The sequence below is a fragment of the Andrographis paniculata genome, unplaced genomic scaffold, assembly GCF_009805555.1.
Source record: "Andrographis paniculata isolate CXL003 unplaced genomic scaffold, ASM980555v1 Contig58END, whole genome shotgun sequence".
NCBI classification, from domain to species: Eukaryota; Viridiplantae; Streptophyta; class Magnoliopsida; order Lamiales; family Acanthaceae; genus Andrographis; species Andrographis paniculata.
Window position 1 is genome coordinate 2,139,552 of NW_026137593.1, and position 18,197 is coordinate 2,157,748.

General features: G+C 40.3%; 2 protein-coding genes and 1 long non-coding RNA gene across 3 annotated transcripts; 1 reads left to right on the forward strand and 2 right to left on the reverse strand.

Annotated features, from left to right (window-relative positions):
• LOC127257663 (uncharacterized) lies at nucleotides 1-3,345 on the forward strand. The gene is made up of 4 exons (XR_007840048.1): nucleotides 1-1,256; nucleotides 1,391-1,444; nucleotides 1,765-2,945; nucleotides 3,039-3,345. It is a non-coding gene; the product is annotated as an uncharacterized LOC127257663 (long non-coding RNA).
• A 7,092-nt stretch (nucleotides 3,346-10,437) lies between these two features.
• LOC127257746 (uncharacterized) lies at nucleotides 10,438-11,258 on the reverse strand. Its single transcript, XM_051284211.1, has 2 exons — nucleotides 11,165-11,258; nucleotides 10,438-11,093 (listed from the first exon to the last, which is right to left on the reverse strand). The coding sequence occupies exons 1-2, from the start codon at nucleotides 11,198-11,200 to the stop codon at nucleotides 10,566-10,568; spliced, it is 564 nt and encodes a 187-aa protein (XP_051140168.1). The 5' UTR covers nucleotides 11,201-11,258; the 3' UTR covers nucleotides 10,438-10,565.
• A 56-nt stretch (nucleotides 11,259-11,314) lies between these two features.
• Nucleotides 11,315-11,843, reverse strand: LOC127257713 (uncharacterized). The gene is made up of 2 exons (XM_051284179.1): nucleotides 11,684-11,843; nucleotides 11,315-11,617 (listed from the first exon to the last, which is right to left on the reverse strand). Exons 1-2 carry the CDS (start codon nucleotides 11,762-11,764, stop codon nucleotides 11,315-11,317), a joined length of 384 nt encoding a protein of 127 aa, XP_051140136.1. The 5' UTR covers nucleotides 11,765-11,843.
• Between the last annotated feature and the right edge of the window lie 6,354 nt (nucleotides 11,844-18,197).

Here is an 18,197-nt window from a genome sequence, read left to right on the forward strand (position 1 = left end):
CGCTCGCCTTCTTCTTCCTCTTACTTTTTCTTGTTTGTTTCCATTTCTTCTTGTTTCTCCTTATTCCTCACCTTCTTTGTTTTCTTCTTCCGCCTCTTCTTCCTCATTTCCTTTCTTTCTTCGTTTACTTCTTCTTCTTTGTTTCATTTTTCTTCTTCTCTAGAGCAGCCGTTGTCCGCTTGTTCCGTTCGTGGTTGCTGATTGATGTCGGAGATGAAAACTGAAGACACCATTGTCACCGATAGGAGCTTTCCGGAGAAAGAAAGAAGGATAAGTTGTTCTTACCGTGTTCTTGATTTTGTTTCCTTTTGTGTTCTGCTTCCTTGGAGTAGCAACAAATGCTTTGTTGATATCTAGTTACATCTCTTGTTTTGAAAATTATTTAATTATATGTTGTGTTGCTACTATGGGTTATTCTGATTTTGTGCAAAAAATATGTCATATGTGAAAATTAGAAATTGAAAAAATTCTGTTAGTTGAGCTGAATTCCAAGATCCAATCACACTTATATGGTTGTGTGATGTGAGATATTTGTGGAGAAAACTCTGAGATGAGGATTGTGTATGACAATCTAAACATTAACATTTGAGTCACTTATAGGAGAATAACATTAAACACTGCAGAAATGTAGTTGGTCCTGTAAGTAACATATACTTGCATTATAATTTTTTGCGATTGATTCGTGTATGTAAATGTATGGAATAAAAGATTCATTGGAGTTATGCCGATCTCACCATGCCTCACCTTGAAGTCTTCACTACTTCTAAATGGAAGTATTTATCCTTGCTAATATTATAATATGATACCATGTTTTTTCAAATAATATATCTTATATTAATAAATCACTGCGGGACTAGATTATTGCAGGCGAATCTTTTATAGCCACTTAAAGACATTGAAACCATAAATGGCAATAAAATTGTACTACACCCCGGAGAATTGCTCTTATGAATGATTTGATGTTTTAAATAGTTAAGTTTCTATTGTTAGTTGTCAAATGCATTTGTAATTATGTTAGGATTTTCTGTACTTGAGTATGCTTTAGTTTCTACCGTCACTAGCTAAATATAGTTGAATTAGATAATATGCTCTGGCACAGTTGTTCGTCTTATCAGTTTAGTTTTAAATTTTTTGTTGATATACAATAATGGTTGCATTGATCCTTGGTGAAAGTTAATTGGAGGATAAGTTGATGAGCAATGAACAACTTTTTTTTGGCTTATCTCAGGCTCTTCGGAAGTTCCCAAAAGAAACTGGTGAGTGTTGAATGTAAATAATGGGGAAAAGACTTTCTATGTCCCCCATGATTCACTCTGATAAAGTACTCTTGATACTTCTGCTTCAAACAAAAGAAAATTACTAATGGAGTCTTGGCCCTTGATAATTCCAGAAAGAGACGAATCTTGATAAAAATGCCTTAGATGCTTTACCATTATTTTCAAAGGTACATCAATGTAATATTTTTTTGTCTATGTTGTATGTTTTCTTTGTATTCTTGAATTTCAGTTTAGATGACATTAATGTGATAGGAGCTGCATCTCAGTTAAAGCGGCTGAAAATTTGCAATGCTTGATAAATTCATCTTTTTGATATGCCTTGAACTATATATTGGCAATTAAGAGTAGACTGTGCTAGCCCTAACAAATGACATGTGTCTTACTTTGGTTGATGTTGGAATTAGCTTTAGCTCTACCCATGTACTGATTTTTTTTCTCTCTGTTAAATAGCCTTATGGCTGATTTTTTTTCTCTTTGTTAATTGTAGCTCCTCCTCAGTGTCAACCACAATCGTTCAAAGGCAAAAAAATATGCAAGTATGAGGATTAGTAGATCAACCCCAACCCTCAGTCCCCTCTAAAATTCTGCACCACGAAAAATTCTGCAATCAGGGAAGTTTTTCTTGGCTTTGGATGTTGATAATATATAAGTTTTCTTCTTGATTGTTTGCTTGTATATGTCTTGATTGTTGTAGGTTAGATTAGATTGGTTTACGTTGTTTAATTTATGTCTAGTTCCTTAACCTTGTTGTTGCAGTAAGATAATTTGTGTTGTTCTGTTTCTTGGATTTCCTTGGCTAAGATGGGCTGCTCCTTTAATTAACTTAGATTGGTATGGTTCTAAATCTAAGTTAGTTTTGTGTTTATTTAGTTGTTTAGGTGTAGAACTTGTTAATTAAGCTTGGATTCAATTTTAGTCGATGTTTAATATAATTGTTATTTACTAGTAGGTTTGCACTTTATTGTGAAGTTCTAATAAATCAGAGATTCTCATCAGTATTGAATAGAATGTGGGAGTCATGTCCACACTTATGGAAGCGTGTTTCGTGATTTTATCATTTTCAAATCATTATTCCTTTGGTCGGATAATTTATCCTTGGGAACAACATGAAGATTATTTCTATTGCTGATGATGAATTTCTTAATAGCTTTTAGCTCTGAATGATGTTGATAATCTAAAGGATCTGTTTAATGGTATTATATAACAATCGAGGTTTTCCATTTGTTTGACTATGTGTGAAGCAAAATGAAGATATCAAATTGCACTGATGCTTTTTGAGATACAACATTGTTGTAGCAAGTGAAGCATTTTTTTATCATTCATTTTGATTAATGTGTTGCAGAGTAGCATATTCAGGGGTCAGCCTATTTCATTAGTGCTTTTCGAGTTTATTTGTTACTATACTTGTATTTAAGATAGGGTCCCTTGATCAAGCTAAAGTGTAAGTTTTATTTTATTATATTTATCCATAATGTCTACAGAGGCAGACCTTCCTCGTAACTAGCGCTCGTTTAAACTATTTATATAGGTGATACCCTAGTCATTGTTAAGGTGTATGTTACAGCTGTAATAGTCCCGGAGATCGCACTTATCCTTCCAACTAATGCTGGAGCAAAAATTCTCGATGATGTATTCGACGGAGATAATATCGAGTAGATTTACCAGGATGTACGCATTTTTTTATTTACTTTATTCCTTTGGAAATTAAATTTCTTCAATTTTTGTATTAAATGCTTATATATTATTAAAAACACATTGCAGTTGGTTCGTCGCCCGTGATTGCATACTCCATGATTCTGCACTCGACGAGCTGGGTCATTCATAGTTGTATTTATGAGTTGCCCTTAAGATCGTACTTACATATGATATCAGATTTATCTATTTACGTATTACTTTTTGGTTTTGCGTATTGTTATTTAGTGGGTTGTTATGTTGGTGTACGGATTGGTGTTTTCTTGGGATGTTTTGTTAGCACCGTTGACGACTAATATTTTATTTTTGTTTGGACTATGAACATCGTTGTATTGATGACCATGTGTAGTATTACTATGGATTTGGAAAAAATTATGATAAGATTAAGTTTTAAATTATTTGTCTCACAGATTAATAATACAGACAAATATAATTTATTTATGGCGACAAAACTACTATGCCACACAGGGACGTTCTTGGTAGCATATTTTTAGTTACGGACAGTGGCCGGTACAAATGGTAATGTATGGTTGCTTGACTTTTGTCATGACTTTTTGTTGCGGACTAATTTTGTAACAAACAACTTATTTGTTAGGGGGCAGTCCTTTTGTAATGTATTGTTGTTACGGACAAATCTTGTAACAAGAAGTTTTCTGACAAATTTAGACATTTTTAACGCATTTGTTGATTCGGACATATGTCGTAACAAATATTTTTCTGACATTATTCAACTTTTGTTTCGCATTATTTGTGTCGGATATTTGTCGATTCAAAAACATGATTGATGTTTTTGTTACATACCAAAAAACGTAACAAATATAATTAACACGTGCTTATTTTGAGAGTTGACCACTAAATATTTGTTACGGATTTTGTTGCAACACACTTTTTATACCTCGATTTTTCGTAGCGGTCAAAATCCATAACAAAGTCAACACAAAAAGCTATTTTGCACGAAAAATGGGTTTTAGTTTCGAATATTTGACTGTTACAAAAAGACCTTTTTTGATAGTGTATTATCATTACTATTTCCTGAATTATGATATGAAAATACAAATTGTTGAGCAAGAAAAACCAATTTATAGGGTTTTCGAGGATGGGCCTATTAAATTGGGCTAAGAATTGGTGTAGAGTCTAATGGGGCTATTAATAGTAGTAAGACCTTTAAAAAGGGTCCAAATATAAGTCCAAACGCTATTAAGAGAAAGGTTTCCTCGGGATAAAATTGTGATTAAGAGGTCGGGTGACATACAGGTCGGGAAAGTCGGATGAAGAAGGGAAAAAAATTTGTACTCAGGTCGGGTGACATACAGGTCGGGCAAAAGGAAGTCGGATGAAGAAGAGAACAATATGTACTCAGGTCGGGTGACATACAGGTTGGGCAAAAGGAAGTCGGATGAAGAAGGGAAAACAATATGTACTCAGGTCGTCTGACATACAGGTCGGGCAAAAGGAAGTCGGACGAAGAAGGGAAAACAATATGTACTCAGGTCGGGTGACATACAGGTTGGACAAGATAGGGTCGGGCGAAGAAAGATGAGATGGCAGACACGGAGGTCGGACAAGATAAGGTCGGGCGAAGAAAGATGAGACGGCAGACACGGAGGTCGGACAAGATAAGGTCGGGCGGAGAAAGATGAGAGGGCAGACGCGGAAGTCGGACAAGATAAGGTCGGGCGAAGAAAGATGAGTTGGCAAACACGGAGGTCGGACGAGATAAGGTCGGGCGAAGAAAGATGAGATGGCAGACACAGAGGTTGGACAAGATAAGGTCGGGCGGATAAAGATGAGATGGCGGACACGGAGGTCGGACAAGTGGAAAGCGGATAGGGGGAGACGTAGCAGCAGGTGTGCCGGTCAGACAAAAAATAGTTCTAAGGCGGTTGAGAGAAGTTACAACCGGCGAGCGGATCGGACGAGTGGAATATGGGCAAGAAGAGACGTAGCAGTAAGATATGCAGGTCCGGTAAGAAACAGTTCTAATGCAGTTAGAATAAGTTACAACCGGAGAGCGGATATGAAGGCACGACCTAGTTATGGCGGTTGACATAGGTTTTAAATAGGTCTGCTCATGGCCTAAAGAAACCATCTTCAATTGACATCAAATTCACTGGAATTTCTTTTGGGGATCACCATTTACTTTTTCAGTTTATAGTAGTTATTTTTCCTATTTTACTTATATATCATACGGTGCTTAGGGATTCTTAAATCTGAGGCATTTATTTTTTATCAAATTCGAAGATAATTTCTATTTTTGGATTTTACTTTTTATTATTGAAAAATTGCATCAACAATTGGCGACCATAGTGAAAGAAAGGCAAGATTGCTTATCCTACGTCAAGAGAGAATTTTATATGACTGAGGTCTGGCCGACTCATCAGAAGGATCCATATGGCGGGTTCACAGCCCCAAGTATCTTCAACACCGGTGGGGGAAACTATTTCAGCACCTGCCATGCGAAATGCAGGGGAAGTCCCCCAAGCACCCGCCGATTGGGTATCTTATGTTCAACACTTGAACAATCAGCAAACTCTGGCTATGCAAAACATGTTGCGTGAGCAACAAACCCTCATGTTGCGTGAGCAACTAAACCTTATGCAAAATATGCTAGATCAAGCTTTATCAAGGGTTACTCTACAACCCACCCATTCACCGCCAGAGATGTCACCGTCCAGATTACAAGCAAATTTCGTGGGGCCTTCATATGTAGATAGAACTCTTCCAAGTGCCACTACTAGGGTTGACAGGGGAAAGACTTCTCTAACATACCTAAATAATTTTCCACTGGGTGTCAGAGCCGAGCCAACCGTCCCCATAGAAAAAAGATTGGGAGGTCGGGCTCATAATCCCATTCCTGTGTTCGACCCTATTGCACCCAGAGTGGATCAAGAAGACATTGCTCAAGTCTTGAGGGTGTATTTCGGAATGAATCCTCAAACGGTGAACATGCCGGCATATCCAAGGCCATTTCCAGAGAGAATCATCAATTAGCATCCTCTCCCAAGAAATTATAGGGCACCGGATTTTTATTCTTTCTCGGGAGAAGATGGAGCCTCAACCATTGAGCACGTGGGGCGTTTCACGGCTCAACTGGGGGAAGTGGGCAATAATCCTTTTAAAAAATTACAGTTGTTTGGATTATCGCTCACAAGAACCGTTTTTCCTGGTTTGCCAATCTTCCGCCAGGACAGTTGCAAACTTGGGAAGGTTTGGAAGCAGCTTTTCATGCAAGGTTCTTTAATCCTCTCCCGACGGTCTCACTCACAGATCTCTTGGAGATCCGGCAAATTCCGGAAGAGACCGCCTATCAATTTATAGAGCGGATATGTCTAATGAAGGGAGGTTGCCCGACAATCATTGAGGAAAGCAAGATGACCAATTTAGTGGTCAGGAATATACATACCAGACTACGGGAGGTGTTGACAGCCCACGATGTTCGAGATCTGGCCAGTTTGGCTTCCAAAGCAGGAAGGTTAGAATCTCTTTTTAGAGAAAAAGATCACAATTTCCGGCGGAACAGGGTCCAACAAATGGCCAGTGTCGATACAGAAATGTAGGCGCCAGATGATGAGCAGGGAAGTAACATTGAAGAAATGGCGGCTGAAATTGTAAACGGTAAGCCTTATGTGTGTTCCAAATTGAAGCCACTTCCAGGAGTAGAAGAGCGGGAACAATCGACCTTTCATGCGTATAAAGCAGATGAAATCTTTGATATTCTGCTAGCGGATGGGCAAATTTGCATCCCTAAAGGACAACGGTAAGGAACGAAAGAGGAGATAAAAGGAAAGCCATACTGTAAGGGGCATAATTCTTTTACGCATTACACTAATCAATGTACGCATTTCCGAAAGGAAATACAGAAGGCTATCAAAGTAGGGAGGTTCAAGTACGTGACAATGGGAGTAGTGCAACAGCCTTTCCCAAAGTTAACTACTGTTGTAATCTCTGTGCGTACTTCACAAGACACGCAAAGAGATGACGAAGGAGATACTAGGCGAAAGGAGCGTAAGCCAAATGAGCGGGAGCTTGATCAGGACGACAAGTTTAAGGTTTGCGAAACCAGAGTGGCAGAGAAATGGGATTAAAAAGATGGTTCCTTTGAAGTGGAGTTGAAAGATAAAACGGTAGTGCGGGATCGACCAATGCGCAAGCCACAACCAGTCCATGACAAATGAAGTCGGAACAGAAAGCCTCTGTCAATAGATATCGATCCCCGATTTCCAGATATGAATTGTACACAAATCCGTAATGCTAAGCGCAGGTATGCAGTTCGGCACGGAAAGCGAGCAGACAAGGGGAAGAAGAAGCAAGAGATGTCACCCAAAAGGAAAAGCTCAAGCGACCGACTACAGGCGCACAGGGAGATTGAAAGGCCTATCAAGAAGGCTAGGTGCTTTCGGTGTCAGTTCTATAGACGGATCAATATCGATCCCAAAATAGAATCTGCCGAAGATGAGGTCCCTGAGATAGTCTTCGGAACATTTGCTCCAGAAGAAACAAACGCAGCAAGATAGTGAAGACCGATAAAACCGGGTTCGAGGTCAGGATGACTGGTATGCGGTGGTTCGAGGAGGAAGATGAACCCATCTGGGCAAGACTGGAAGAAGAAGAACCAGAGTGGGCGGCAATGGCTGGCAGTCCTGGACGCACACACGGCAGTCCCCCGCCTATGGTTTTTCCGCCTATACCAGAAGGAGCAATCCCACACTTGAAACCATTATATGTTAACGCTCACATCTGTGGTAAACCGATTAGCAAGGTTTTAATTGATAATGGGGCCGTCTTCAACGTCATGCCTCTCAAAACTCTGAAGAAGTTGGGCAAAGAAGTTGGTGATCTGTCTCCAGTAGATATCGAGATGACAAGCTTCACAGGGCAACCAACGAAACCAGAAGGGATGATGGTGGCTCCCATTGAAGTTGGACCGAAGGTGATTTCAACAGTATTCTTCGTGGTAGATGCCAACACCACTTATTCGGTCTTGTTGGGGCGAGATTGAATTTATGCTTCCAAATGCGTGCCTTTTTCTCTCCATCAGCAGATCATGTTTTGGGAAGGAGATCAGGTATTCAGAATGGATGCCAGCACTAATCCGTTCGGCTCCACAGAAGTTGTGGAAGAGTCGGTACTGTATTCAGAGTACGTACCTCTGATTTCACAGACAGCTGTGGTAGATGAATATCCCTGGAAGGGCTGTAAGTTCACTGTGCAGGGTTATGTGTTTCATTAGAAACATTCTTCTGTCTTATGGCTCTGTTGTTAGCCAAAAAACTTTACATTTTTAAAGTTTAATTATGGAAGAAATAAGTAAATGTGACGAGCTAATTAGGCAGTTTTATTTAAACCAATTAATAGTTAGATTACATAATAGGGAAGGTTCCAACAATAATGTTGATGAGGGAGAAGGTTTTCGCTGGCCTGATCTCTTAGGAAAGACAGAACCCTCATTGTCAACTCAGGATCCTCTCATTGAATACAATGTAGGAACCGAGCAGATACCCAAGATGGTCAGGGTAAGTGGTTTATTGTCTAAAAACCAATAGGAGCAAATGGTAACGGTAATTCGGGACCATATGGAGTGTCTAGCATGGGATTATTCTGAGATGCCCGGACTGGCGCGCGATTTAATAGAACATAGGTTGCCTATTAAGAAGGGGTTCAGGCCATATAAGTAACCACCAAGAAGAGTTAATCCAGAATTTCTGCCACAGATCAAAGAAGAAATTGAGAAATTGCTGAAAGTAGGGTTCATTCGACCCTGTCGGTATGCAGAATGGTTAGCCAATATTGTTCCGGTAACCAAAAAGAATGGAAAGATTCATCCGGCATCATCAAAGCAACATTCGTTCATTTTGGTAGCAACTGATTACTTTACCAAATGGGTGGAGGCAGTCCCTTTGAAGAATGCAACGCAAAAAGAAGTGATTGAGTTCGTACTCAATCCCATTATTTATCGATTTGGGATTCCTCATACCCTTATGACCGATAAGGCTTTGATGTTTACCGGGGAGAAATTTGTTGAATTTTTGGCCGAATTTAACATCAAATTGCATCATTCTTCACCTTATTACCCACAGGCTAATGGGTTGGCCGAAGCGGCAAATAAAATTGTCATCGGCATTATCCGGAAAATGGTAGAAGGAAATCCAAGTAAATGGCACACATTGCTACAACAAGCATTATGGGCCCACCGAAACAGTAGAAGTACTTCTACTGGATTCTCCCCATACCAATTAACGTTCGGGCAAGATGCTGTTCTGCCAGCAGAATTTGTTGTGTCTTCACCTAGGGTGGTTAATACAAAAGCAATTATTGATGAGGCGCATGCACAAAGGATATGGCAATAACTTGAGGAGGTGGACACAGATTGGTTAAATGCTCTGGATCAAGTGATTAGACGGAGTGAAATTAGAGAAAAATATTATGGAAAAAAAGTGTCCCCAAAGGTCTTTTCAGAAGGAGATTTGGTCTGGAAAACAATTCTGCCTACGTATAAGAAGGTGGACCAATTAGGGAAATGGTCCCCCAATTGGGATGGGCCTTTTATCATTCATAGAGTAATTGGAAATGGAGCTTTCATTATTATAAATCAAGAGGGAAAGCTAGTACATGAAAATATTAATGCTAAGTATCTGAAAAGGTATTACCCTGCCTTTTTAGAATATTGTCATTAATTCTTATTACAAAATCTGGGAACCCGTTCAAAGGGTTCGAACCTATAGGGCAGGGTTCTTTAGTCATCATCCGAAAGGGTAACACAAGGGTGATCATTTTCTGGTTCAGAGGTTTCATCCCAACTCACAGAAACCAGTTCGGGTTCTTCATCCAGGAGGTCGTCCAAATCAAGACGATAGCGATCCCACTGATCTTGCATTTCTTGAAGGTCTTGTTCGGTGTGAACTTTCATGTCCTGTAGAGATTGGCTTTCTCGTTCAGCAAGAACACGCAGTTTGGAGAATGTTGATCTTTGTTGGTGGAAAATGTTGTTCCAGCTAAGGTCTGGGAAAATGGCTGAGACATAGTGGTCTATCATATCTAGATGGTGGTCGAGATCAGAAACACGGGTAAATATATCAGTAAAGGGTTCATAACTGGTGGATATGCATTCCATTAAACGGATTGTGCGATGTATGGTTCTTCTGCCTCTACTAGAAAATTTAAATTTAGAATCCAGTTTTTTGAGCACGTGTATCATGTCGTCAACATGATGACCTATGGGGTGTTTTTCCACAAGGAATGGTTGCAAAGCACCTTCCCAGTTGGAATCAGGAACGCGAATGCAAGGAGAAACCATTTTTAGGTGTGATATGGTGGAAGTTGATGATGTTTGCAGCAAGAAAAAATGGAGTATATATAGGCGCTATGGTGTTTAATCCTGTGGTGTTCAACTCCTGACTTAGTAAAAGTGCAAAGAACAAGGATCTGTGTTCTGAAAAGTAGGATGCATGTATAGACAAAGTCTCGGAGTTATATACATATTACATCAGGATTGCAAAGAAAGCAGGGCCCTAAGGGCGGTTCGGAGGTCGGTCCACTTCAATTCCGACCGTGTGGCCCGCCGACGCTGATAAGCCTCCTGGTGTCCCCGGACGAGTCTCATTCGTATGGCTGTTTGGAGTCGCAGAGACTCATCTGGGTCTGGCAGTGTGCCTCCACCAGGCGACTCCCTTCCTGAATGCTGTCATCCAGGGACTCCAACTGTTCTTGGAGGCGTCTGAGCTCTTCCGTCTTTTGGGAGATCTCAGCCGCCAACGTGTGTCGCATTTGTCGGAGTTCGTCCAGCGTAGCCTTGGCAAGATTAAGGTCTTGATCGACCTTCTTCAAGGTTGTCTCAAGACTGGCTGGATCAGCGGTTGGTTGAGATGACGTGACCTCGGACGATGGAGGTCGGATTAGAGGTAGCTCGACTCGAAGTTTGGTGATCCTTGCCATCATCCGATCGAGGATGGGGGGAGCTTCCGACTCCAGTGTGGGCTGTACCAGCAACTCTATTGCGACCTGAACTACAGCTTCGAGGTCGGCTAAACTCAGGTCGGTAAAAGACAGGTCGGCGCAGCGCTCTATGATAGATCTGGCTGGAGTCGGAAGGTTCACTTGGGCCAAAACATTCATCTCTTGGGTAGCCTGAGACAAAAGGAAAATGTTAAGTATGGAAAAACGTGGTGAACTCATTACAATATAAAGATGGAGTTTACCTGATCTAGAGCGGCCGTGGCTTCAGAAGGGGCCATGAGCCAAACGTCTTGGGGGCACCATAACGAGTCGTCAGGCCAGCAACCGACTCGTCTCCCGGTTGCAGACGGTGGGCGACGGCCAACACCATGCCCTCAAAGGAGAAAATTAAACTACGGAACGGGATGAAAGTCAGAAAGCAGAGGAGAAATAATACTAACCGAACCCCTTGGGGCAAAATTGACTGAAGCTTCGCGCGACTTCGAGGAAGAAATCTCCTCTATGTCGTGAGGCGGCGGGATCGGTTGGACTGGTTGAGGAGCGACAAGAGGAACCTCACCCACGGGCTGAGCGGCTGGCTGCAAAGGCAATACAGCAGCGGGGTCGGGTAGTGCCTCGACTGGGTCAGGTAGTTCCGCGACTTGGTCGGGGAAGGCGACAAGTTGGTCGGGCAGTGCCGCGACCGCATCAGGTTCCTAGTTGAAATAATACATAAGTCAGAGATTTATAAAAGAATCATATGGAAATATCTTAACAGCTACCTGTGATGGTTGCGGAGCAGGCGAAGGCAAAATCGGAGGAGTGGTTTGCCTCCGCGACGGTTCCTCTGGCCGACGGATCATTGGCAACTCCTCTTCTGCAGGAAGAAGAGGCGGTTGAGGGATGGCTGGTGGAGCACTGGGATGGTTCTATAGAAAGGAGAGTCAACGTTAGTAAAAATTAAGAAGTATTTTCTTTGGAAGGGTTTAAGGAAATAACCTACCTCGGCAGGCGGATCTTGGACGGTCGGTTGCTCAGCCAGGGTCGGTGTTGCGGCAGTCGGTTGGATGGCGGTCGGGTAGAAGTTGATAACTACCTCACCGTCGGGTCCTCTCCCCGACAGGTCACTGGCAACTCCGCGGATGGAGTAGAGGTCGGTTGGTTTGCGGTTGGGACCGCGGCTGATTGAGAGGAAATCAGAGTAATAGTCGGTTGAGCCGCGGTCGGTTGAGGGTCAATTGGTTGAACTGCGGCTGGCTGAGCGGGATTTGAAGTGATGGTCAGCTGAGTCTCGGCCGGTTGAAAGGCGGTCAGGGCTGTGATCGGTGGCAATGAAGAATCCTCTGGAATGGGAACCATTGAAGTTAAAAGGACATATACAGAAAGGAAGACAGGAAAAGGTAAGAACTTACAAAATTGTTTACTCAAGTATTTTGGCAGCCCACTTGTATCCACTGGCAGAGACGCTAGGTACTCCTCGATGGCCCGTCTATCGATGACAGGGGCGGCTTTCTGCTTCTTCTTTTTCGTTCCGGAACCACCTGCGGCGGGGGCCTGTCTTTTCCTTCTCGGAGCAGCAGTCAATCGAGGGGAACCTAGCGGCAAGGTTGGGGGCGGGACAAGTTTCCTAACCAATTGGTCGGTTGAAGGAGCAATTAGGGACCAAGTGGCCGACCACCAGGCCGGGAAGGCTTCAGCCGACGAAGGTTTACGGTGGAATGGCAAGTAAGAGTTGGAGGTAATGTAGTCTGTGAGTTGAGAAAGGTAGGTCGGGATGAGCTCAGGGATCACCAGGCCTTCTGGTCTCTGAGGTATAAGGTGAGGTCGGGCTAGTGGTCCCGGAAGACCCTGACAACAACCAAATTGTCGGGCCAAGAATTGGGGCTGATAATTAAAGGTATAAAATGATCTATGATGTTTCTTTTCCGACCTCTTACCGGAAAATAGAGATCGGGGTTTCATGGCAGAATCCTAGGAGAAGGGATAAGTCGGATGGGGAAGAGGATCAGGATAAGGTCGGGGATGTAGTGCGTCAGAGAAAAGCCAAAAAAGTTCGGTATCATACTGTATGAGGGTTTCATATATGTAAAAGCGAGAATTGTTACGGTCTTCGGTCAAAATATGGGTGATGACAGGGTCGGATGGATGAAGATTAGAAGAACTGGGGGTTAGTTTGGCTAAGGCAAGGCCAATCGACCTTTTTGGGTTCGGGGTAATAGGAAGTCGGCCAAAAAAGACGGTCGGGAAGTAGAGGTGAAGCCACAACTCCAGAAACCAAAATGGTCCCGAAGCGGTTGTGTCCGCCTTCTTGGTATCGGTCAGGCGGGTGCTCACCCGGGCTAACCCCTCAAACAGGTTGGCCAAAAATAGAGTTCCTAACGAGAAAAATTGGTCGCTGGCTAGGTAAATGACCAGATCAACCTGGGAAGAAAGGACGAGTTTGGAGGGGGAAAGAATGATATATCTGTAAAGAAAGAAAAAACCAAACTAAATACCCAGCTTGAAATTCACGTAAAAACATAAGGAACAAAAACTGTACCTGCACAGCCAAAAAAGGAGGAACGTTGTGTGTTCCAGATCAGATACAGGGGTGCCCTCTTCACCCAAGAATCTGGTAACAAAGCCAGTCCAACTCCTTTCTTTTTCAGGGAGTTTAGCAAGGGCCCAACCAGCATGGTCGGGTGAAGGCTCCCGATCCTCAAAAGAAACCAGAACAAGATCATCACCCACTATAGGCAAATGGGCAATGATGGCCACGTCCATCAGGGTCGGGCCAATAGGGCCAGAATGGAGAAAGAAGACACCCATTTGAGAGTGCCAAAAGGCCGCCATCGCCAGCAGGGCTTTGTCGTGGAGATGGAGAGGTTGAGTCAAGAGAAGGATGGCTTTGTCAATACCTTGCCTCCTCCATTGTTCCTCAAAATGGGGGAGCAGTCTCGCGTGCCATTTGCGATAGGCATCTTTTGGATCGGTAAGGTGAGTTCTGATGTTATCCAGGAGACGTTCCGGTTTGAACGTAGCATCATTGATGATTATTGGGGAAACCTGAGAGATAACGGATTTCATTCGGTCGGCATCTTCATTTGTCGTGCAATAAGGGCGAATGGTAGAGGTAAGGACTCTCGAAGCCACGAAAGGCACCGATGGGTCAGTCCCGTCGAAAGGAAGAGCAGGGACATATTGGTTGGCCATTCGGGAGGAGTATGCAGAGAGCGAAGGAGCAGAGGGTTTTTGGAAGATGATCTCTGGGAAGAGAAACGAGGGTTTCAGGATTTTGAGTGCGTGAGTATGGACGAGTAAGAAAAGGGTTTTACATAAACCCTGTGATGTGACATAAAACAATGTAATGATAGCGCTGTGTTACAAAACCCTAAACGTCACATCTCGCGCAGTCCGAGAAGTGAAGCTTAGGAGTCGGGCGGGAGGAGGCACGTAGTTGAACAAGAAAAAACCAATGTATAGGGTTTTCGAAGATGGGCCTGTTAAATTGCGCTAAGAATTGGTGTAGAGTCTAATGGGCCTGTTAAATTGGACTAAAAATTGGTGTAGAGTCTAATGGGCCTGTTAATAGTAGTAGGGCCTTTAAAAAGGGTCCAAATATAAGTTTAAACACTATTAAAAGAAAGGTTTCATCGGGAGAAAATTGTGATTAACAGGTCGGGTGACATACATGTCGGGAAAAAGGAAGTCGAATGAAGAAGGAAAAATAATATGTACTCAGGTCGGGTGACATACAGGTCGGGCAAAAGGAAGTCAGATGAAGAAGAGAAAACAATATGTACTCAGGTCGGGTGACATACAGGTCGGGCAAAAGGAAGTCGGATGAAGAAAGGAAAACAATATTTATTCAGGTCGGGTGACATACAGGTCGGGCAAAAGGAAGTCAGACGAAGAAGGGAAAACAATATGTACTCAGGTCGGGTGACATACAGGTCGGACAAGATAGGGTCGGGCGAAGAAAGTTGAGATGGCAGACACGGAGGTCGGACGAGATAAAGTCGGGCGAAGAAAGATGAGACGGCAGACATGGAGGTCGGACAAGATAAGGTCGGGCGGAGAAAGATGAGAGGGCAGACGCGGAGGTCGGACAAGATAAGGTCGGGCGAAGAAAGATGAGACGGCAGACACGGAGGTCGGACAAGATAAGGTCGGGATAAAGATGAGATGGCGGACACGGAGGTCGGACAAGTGGAAAGCGGATAGGGGGAGACGTAGCAGCAGGTGTGCCGGTCGGACGAAAAGCAGTTCTAAGGCGTTTGAGAGAAGTTACAATCGGCGAGCGGATCGGACGAGTGGAAGATGGGCAAGAAAGGACGTAGCAGTAAGATATGCAGGTCGGGTGAGAAGCAGTTCTAAGGCGGTTAGAAGAAGTTACAACCGGCAAGTGGATATGAAGGCACGACCTAGTTATGGCGGTTAACATAGGTTTTAAATAGGTCTGCTCATGGCCTAAAGAAACCATCTTCAATCGACATAAAATTCACTGGAATTAATTTTGGGGATCACCATTTACTTTTTCAGTCTGTAGTAGTTATTTTTCCTATTTTACTTATGTATCGTAAGGTGTTTAGGGATTTTTAAATCTCAGACATTTTATTTTTTATTAATAATTTCTATTTTCGAATTTTATTTTTTATTGTTAAAAAATTGCATCAATACAAATATTAACGTCAGACAAAATTTCATGCGTGTTTTGTTTATAAAATATTCATCTTATTGTTTGATAATATATGTAATATTCATTGTGAAAAAAATTAATTATATTGTTAGAATAATATATGATGATGTAAGATTGAGCATGCAACTTATTTATAAACATTTAAAACATATATTTACAATAAAGAGAACTCATTCAAGGCTGGATCAAAAACCGCCATATATAAATATATATATATATATATATAATACAGAAATACAGAAACACATGATTTACTATTATATTAATTGTTGGAAGGTATTATGAATTATGAAATATGGAAGTTGTAGGGTAGGGTAGGGTAGGGTAGGTAGTTGTGTGATGTGAAGTTATGTGTATTTATTCCGCACATTAAAAATATTGGGTCCCTTCATCAACTTATAACTCAATTACTACATTAAACACCTTCATATATATATATTTTTTTATATATCTAAAATGTGCGAGATAGAGACTCAAACCCTACTCTACTATATATGTATATATATATTTTTTCTTCTTTCTTATTTATTTTTTTTTGGGAAAAAATTTAATATAGAATAAGTAGGGAAAAAAAACTAGGATTTGTTTATTTGGAGTTCTATTTTGTATTCTAACTTTGATTTTTTATTTTCATAGCATTTTTTTAAAAAAAAAAAAATATCCTAATACTAATGCAACCGGAAAACTCCACGAGACCGCAATGAAATCTACGAGAATTCCACGATGCTTGTAGAAATATCTCCCGAAGGGCTTAGGCATTTTAAACTATGCTTGACTATAAATTCTTAACATTTTAGTCTAGTTTCTTTAGAAGAAATTGAACCAATGAGCAAGTTTTTTTTTTTTTTAAGGAAAAAAAGGAAAAAGATAAATATAGAATAATTAAAGTACATCTTCTTTTAACTATGCAACAAAATGAAGAACAAAAAGATGATGTTAGAAATTGAGCATATATACGAAACAACAGCATTTAATTTTTCACTCAAAAATGCAAACCAATGGATCATTACTCAATTCAATAGCTATCTATCCCACTTTCTATAAAAACAACAAGAGTTGTATGAACTTCACTTTAGTAACTAATAAACCTTAATCTACAAGCTAGGAGAAGGTACAAAAATGGCAGCAAATAGTGGAAGAACACATTGCATTGCACTCATAAATTGTGGAGAGGGTTGGATCCCGTGGGAACTCTTCTCTTCTCTGGATCAAATGGAGAATGGTTTCCATCTCTTCCAACATATCGATGATCATGGCCCTTGATGGAGGAGCCAAGACTTTGCAAATGAACGGAGAGGATTGTGGGGGTGGTGCAGAAAAGAATGGCGGAGAAGAAGAAGACGGCGAGAATAACGTGAAAGCGAATCGACATGAATGAAATGAAAGGAATTTGAAGTGAGTGAGATTTGTACATGGAAATTAAAAGGTGTTGTAGTGTAGGATTACAGTTACACCATCATGTGGCTTTACTTTATATAAATTAGAGGATTCTTGTTTTTGTAATAATAATGAATTGAAGAGGAAATATAATGTATGTGTGGTTGTTTGACTTTGTTCTACTTTTGGGGATCTCATGATGGAGAGTTCAAATAGGTCTTCATTGCATTCAAGTGAATGTATCAATAACTCTTTTTTTTTTTTTTTCCTATGGATGTCTTGAGTAACTTGTTGGAAACTTCAAACTAGCTAGTGGGGTTTGGAAGCATGTCAAAAGCATTTTTTTTTTTTAAATCATTTTTTATTTTATTTGGTAAATGTACGTCGGTGTTTAATTTTATATATATATATCTTATAATAAATAATTTTACATGACAAATTATTTGAATGTAATTATATATATATATATAGAGAGAGAGAGAGAGAGCTAATAGCAAAAAGAAAAACAAAATAGACGTTAGAAATCCACATTCAATAAATTTTTTTAGAAATTTATATTGATATAATATTTTTAATGTAATTTTTTTTTAATATAATAAAAAATAAAATTTGTTTTGATATTTTTGGAGAATTTTTTTTTAATAAATAGTAAAAATTTGAATTATAAAACGATTGTGTATTCATTGAGAATAAATGTACAAAATAGTGATCATAGATTTTTAGTGCACAATTAATTATCGTTTTATAAATTTAAAAAGTGCATAAGTCTTCCACACAGTGTATCATTTCATAATAATATATGAATTAGCGTATTATTTTTTGTTCATGGTTTAAAATTAATTTAAATGAAATATTAATTTAAATTTTTATTTAAATAATATTTTTTTATAATATTTTACAAAATAATAGTATATTTTATTGAAAATACAATTGGTTGAACAGTAATAATTTTTTATTTGAAATAAAAAAACAAAAATACAAGTAAATTTCACATAGAATAATTCATCACTTTTCTATTTTTATTCTTTAAATCTAAGTTTTGAAGTCTATAGCCATATACTTTTATGATTTATTAACTATTTCAAAATTTAATGAAAAAGAAAAACCATATATACATTTTTCATTACCTTCGGTGCATCCTTCTGTTCATCTTCTTCTTTGATTAATAAGCGTGGAAACTAATTTCCTTGTACAATAATTTTGATTATCATAAATATATATATATATATATATCATAGGCA